We start from the raw sequence: 5,608 nt of genomic DNA on the forward strand, positions 1-5,608 counted from the left end.
TTATGTCGAAACCATTTTATTTCACTATTTTTCCTTAGAGAACAATTAATTAAGACTATTTTATTTAACTTACCACCATTTGCCATGGTGAACCATTAAGAGCCTCGGTTTTTTTTAACGTTCTCTTAATCCCAATTAAATCTAACCAACAACAGCGTGGGCAGGAGTTGAGATCTGGAAGTTCTTGAAGTAAGTGTAACAGTCGTTGGGCGCCGCGTAATCGTGGGAACTGCCTCCGAAGAAGGTGGAGAAGAACATGCCTCTGAGGTGATGGCTGTTGGTATTGCGCATGCGCAAGTTGTTGGCTTTGTAGCACTGCTGGGAATGACCCTCGGCCTTGACACAGATTTGGACCCAGCCGTCGGTTTTTCCCACGGTGTTGAGGTGAACCTCCTCCGAGATCGAGTGCCATTTGTTATTCTGGGAAAAAAAATTTGTTGAATGCTGAAACAACAGCTTAAGAATGATGAGGCCAACTACCGTGTGTGTAGACCTACCGTTTTGGGTTGTTTTTTTTGGGGTTTTTTTGGTTGGTGAGCTACATCAATTCGTGATTTTCGCTATTTTTAAAGAGTTTCACGAATCCAACCCGTTCGCTAAATTATGCGTGTTATTTGAGTGTTACTACTACTATCTTTAGTCTTTAACTGTCTGACAGTTTATTTCTTCTTCATCTGCTATTGTTCTCTCTCTCTCTTTCTCTGTCTGTCTGTCTGTCTGTCTGTCTGTCTGTCTGTCTGTCTGTCTGTCTGTCTCTCTCTCTCTCTCTCTCTCTCTCTCTCTCTCTCTCTCTCTCTCTCTCCCTCACTCTCTCTCTCTTCTATCCCATGTCAATGTTACAATAATATTATGGGGCAGAACAGTATATTATGGCATTCCCCAATACTACTACATAATTATTTTCATCTCTTTCGCAATAATTCAGACGGAACCTGCTACTTTAGTAAACCATACTCTGCTCTTTAAAAAAAATAAAACACGATGGTGGAATTTTCGTTGTGAATTAAATGTTCTCTTCACTTCATTGCCCTGGAGTCCAACTGTGTTTAAAATGAGATTGCTGTACTGTGTACTAGAACATCCCTATCGGAGTACCTCAGACAGCACACATGGCACTAGGCAACTCGAGTTGCAAATTTAAAACATTCAGAAAAGACGATGTGGCAACATTGGGAAAAAAAATCGTTAGAATAAGCCGGTGCACAGTATGTATTATGAACATATTTTGTGTGCCTTGCAACACGACACGTTTCCAATACCACAATCAGTAAAAGTAATACTTTTCTTTTCATCCTTCTTTTGTTTCTGTACATTTGTCCCTCAAATAACAGGGGTAGTACAAAGAGGTTATAATACTCGTAGTTCTATTTATTCATCTTTGGGGTAGCAGCAACAAGAGTCACCAGAATAATAACAATAATAGAAGCAGCAGGAGCAGCAGTAGCAGCATATCAGTAGCAGCAGCAAAAGCAGAAGCAACACTATCAAGACTAGTACTGGCAGCAGCAGACCAACAGGCGTGTGGTCAAGAGATAGACAAACCTGAGAATTACAAATTTTGGCATTTGCGCTTCTTCTACACGTACCATAAATCGAAATTTTCCTCTGCCCAAAGACTGCCCGTAAGTGCTATCTGTAATGACGTCATCGCGATGTTTGAATCCGCTTTCCTGATTGGAAGGGATGTAAGCATAGAGCTCACCATCTCCGTCCTTACGCCACATCATTCTGAAAGATAAAGTGAGCTCAAATATTCATATCTAGAATGAGTTTTTTTATGCTTACAACGATAAGCCGAAACCCAACCTTCTCCAAGATACACACACAACATGACACAACACACAAACACACACACACACACACACACACACACACACACACACACACACACACACACACACACACACACACACACACAAACACATAAACAGACACATACACACAAACTCAGACACAAACAAAACAAAACAAACACAAGCAAAACAAAACGTTAAAAAATAGCCCTGCCTTGATGCTTATCTTTGTATATCAATGGTGTTCTGCTAAAAAGTGCGCCAATTCCAGAAACCAAAATCTAAATTTGAGTTCCTTTGGATTCCCAAAGGATTTTGAAAGGTGAGATTGTCTACTTAATTAAGTAAGAATATATTTGACAAATAGAAAAAAAATAGGAACAAAATTATAATGACAATGGGATTGTGGTCCTACCAGACTCATACTTCATGCATAAACTCAACACATTTCGACTTTGTGATATCAGTCTTCAGGCTATAAATTGCTTTTATTCCGGTCTATATGCCCAAATTGAGCTTGCATTCAACTGGTGAAAGATAATAATGTTGCCTGCGAAAAGTTGTCTAAATACAAGGTGCCATCGGTCGAGTTGGTACTTTCTTTGTTCGATTATACCATTTGTTTAGCCTCATTTTTGTTGTTGTGGTTGTTGATTGTGGTGTTTTTTGTTTGTTGGTTTTTTGATGTTTTTTGTGGGTTAGGGGGGGGGGGGGGGGGGGGGGATCCCATGAATCTCTTTATGAGGTAGATCTATCATTACTACTTCATGTTCTTTTCGATGATCTGAAAATATGAGTATTTAACAACAAACTCTTCATACGTTTTGGAGATTGTTTTTTGTTTGACATTTATTTAATGGGTAACTCTGTAATGAAAGATGGAGGGCAAAAGCAGGGAGCCATGCGAATTCCCCCAAACGACTCTTGGTAATAAATCATTTGTAAGATTAAGAACCTTCTATGAAAGGCACCGGTTTTCCTAACATAAATTTGTACTTTTACCAAAACAAGGCAGACATCAGACAGACAGACATATATATATATATATATATATATATATATATATATATATATATATATATATATACATACATATATATATATATATATATATATATATATAGAGAGAGAGAGAGAGAGAGAAGGGTGGGGGAAGAAAGAAAGAGAGAAAGAAAAAGAGAGAGAGAGAAAGATAGATAGATAGACAGATAAAGAAAGGGGGAGCCAGACAGAGAGAGAGAGAGAGACAAAGAGACAGAAAGAGAGAGAGAGAGAGAGAGAGAGAGACAGAGAGAGAGAGAGAGAGAGAGAGAGAGAGAGAGAGAGAAAGAGAGATAATGAGATTGAGAAAGAGGGGGGGGGGGAGACTCAGGAGAACGAGTAGTTTTGCTGAAACTTAAACCGATCATGCATTTAATTACAGTGATATTATTTCAGATCTATAGAGACGAAGTAACGTATTTGCGTCTATTAGTTTATTAGAATGTATGATAACTTAGTTAAGAAAAACAGAAAAAAATCTCTTTCGGTGGAGGAAGGCAGGGGAGTAGCCTAAAATATGCGATAGAATTCACAGATCCCCTTCTATGTTGAAGGCCTGGTAACCTAGTGAACTAATTAAAGACGGGACTACATTTTCTCATGAAATGACAGTATGACAGCATCCCTGAGCATCGCCGTGGCAGCGATTACCGCGCATAAAGGTTTTCGCGCCCTGCGCCGGGCAATATGCGAAGCATTGCACTTTTAAATTGTAGTTGTTATGGAACGCCGCCACGAGTGACATCTCTCTGTTACTGTAAACCCTCTCTGGTACAATGTAATTATTTTTTTTGTGTCTCCTGATTGCAAACTATCTACAGCCTGATGCACTGAGGGGAAACGCCACAGAGTATTGAAACCCGTTTTGTACAATTTCCCGTCTGGTCAAGCCAGGAATCAACCGCAAATCCAACACTTACCGGAGAATGTGAACGTGTCTTAGACTGCTGAGGTGTGGTACACATTTCAAAAGTTGACTAGATCTACTTTAGGGGAAAATGGCATTAGTCACAGGGAACAAAAACACAGAAGACTATTTCCTGTTTTAAATTTTATCATGTCACTAGTGCCAGACTGCGGCCGTTAAAGATGAATAAATAGTATTAATATCCAAAAACGAAATCCAGAGAGAGAGAGAGAGAGAGAGAGAGAGAGAGAGAGAGAGAGAGAGAGAGAGAGAGAGAGAGAGAGAGAGAGAGAGAGAGAGAGGGGGGGGGGGAGAAAGAGAAAGAGAAATAAAAGGGAAGAGGAGGAAAAACACAACAGAATTGTGACTTTAATTATGCCATTTTCTCCCTGTGTCCTCGGATACAACGTAAAACTACCTGAGAGAGAAGCAACTGGAGGGGTTTGAACCGCCCGAGCACAAGTAAGCACCATCACCATTCTCTCCGCCGAAAAGACCAGGCAGCTTCCCGCCGATACCGAAGCCAAAGTTCTCGAAGTAGACGTCATACTTGAGGATCATAGCATCTACGTTGGACGAGATGGCGCTGGGCCTGCTGTAGAAACCCGCACCTGGACATAGGATAAAGGGTGTGGGGAGGGGAGTGGGGGAGAGTGTATTTAGCGCCCTACTAGACACACATTAGATATATCGAAAGAGAAGCGCTGAGACTAAAAAAAAAATAGAGAGAAAATGCACATGAAGGGGGACTGTGCACCAGTATAATGATATAATATGCAGACACATTAGGCATTCTACATCCTCATTAAGACGATTTAGGAGGTTGGATGCTTCCAAGCCAGTTGGAGTGGATACTAGCAACAAGGCAGCGATTCTGGGATGTTAGAAAAATAATTATTATATCCACAAACAGGAATCAAACTCGTGTGTGCTGCAAACAAAAGCGAAGAGTCTATTCATTCCACAGGAGGCGTCGGTGTACCTTGGCGGAACACTCTCAAACCCTTAAGAATAAGTGGATAAATATAAAAAAATGAAACGGTAGGCTGCCTATCTGTCTGTCTGTCTGTCTGTCTGTCTGTCTGTCTGTCTGTCTGTCTGTCTGTCTGTCTGTCTGTCTCTCTGTCTGTCTGTCTCTCTCTCCATCTCTCTCTTCTGCTTTCTGCCCCCCCCCCTCTCTCTCTCTCTTCTTCTTTCTGTCCCTCAAAAATGAAACGGTAGGCTATGCGCGAGAAGCACAGCTATGGGCCTGTTTCTTTGCCAAGTACAGAAACGATGAATGTTAATCTGCTTACGACAACGTAGAGCAGTGAGTACTTGCCTACCTGATAATTTTTGTATGCAGCGGCGATGCTTAAGGCAAGACTTTGAGTAGGGCCTACCATAAAATATATTTCCTTGTTAAAAATTGGAGAGCAGCATTGTTCGTAAAAACACGACGGTTCATTAAGTTTCTGTAGTACGTAAACAAATTGTGGTATCGTGGTGAAATCAGGTGCTTGTCAAAATAATGAAATCCAAGAAACCGACAATTTTCTGCCCGTTGGGCAATTTTGATCAGAACACATTTGTGTGTGCATATTACTGAAAAACGTAGCTGAAAAGCACAAATAAATCTATATTTGCAGTTACCAAAGATATTCAAACTTTATAAGTCGTAAGACTTTAGCAGCTATTTTTGGGGGTGCTAATTTCACTCCTAACACCAGGCGAACCTCACTTTTTTCAAACACACTCATCTCTATTTAGGACAGATGGATATTTCTTCGGCAAAAGCAAGCTAAAGGAGTAGGCTTTAAAACGATTTCATGCTGATAACCTCAAGTGCCGAAAATAATTGACGACCGCACAATTCCACAGGTTCGTG

The 5,608-nt window shown here is 40.6% G+C and overlaps 1 protein-coding gene across 1 annotated transcript in view; it reads right to left on the reverse strand.

Annotated features, from left to right (window-relative positions):
• LOC101855968 overlaps nucleotides 1-5,608 on the reverse strand; it is a gene marked incomplete in the record, with an annotated part of 9,578 nt that continues 3,970 nt past the window's right edge. The window contains 3 exon segments of the mRNA XM_013086629.1: nucleotides 1-420; nucleotides 1,587-1,728; nucleotides 4,160-4,352. Coding sequence (XP_012942083.1) covers nucleotides 142-420; nucleotides 1,587-1,728; nucleotides 4,160-4,352 — 614 coding nt within the window.

Source organism: Aplysia californica, unplaced genomic scaffold, assembly GCF_000002075.1.
Source record: "Aplysia californica isolate F4 #8 unplaced genomic scaffold, AplCal3.0 scaffold00486, whole genome shotgun sequence".
Lineage (NCBI taxonomy): Eukaryota > Metazoa > Mollusca > Gastropoda > Aplysiida > Aplysiidae > Aplysia > Aplysia californica.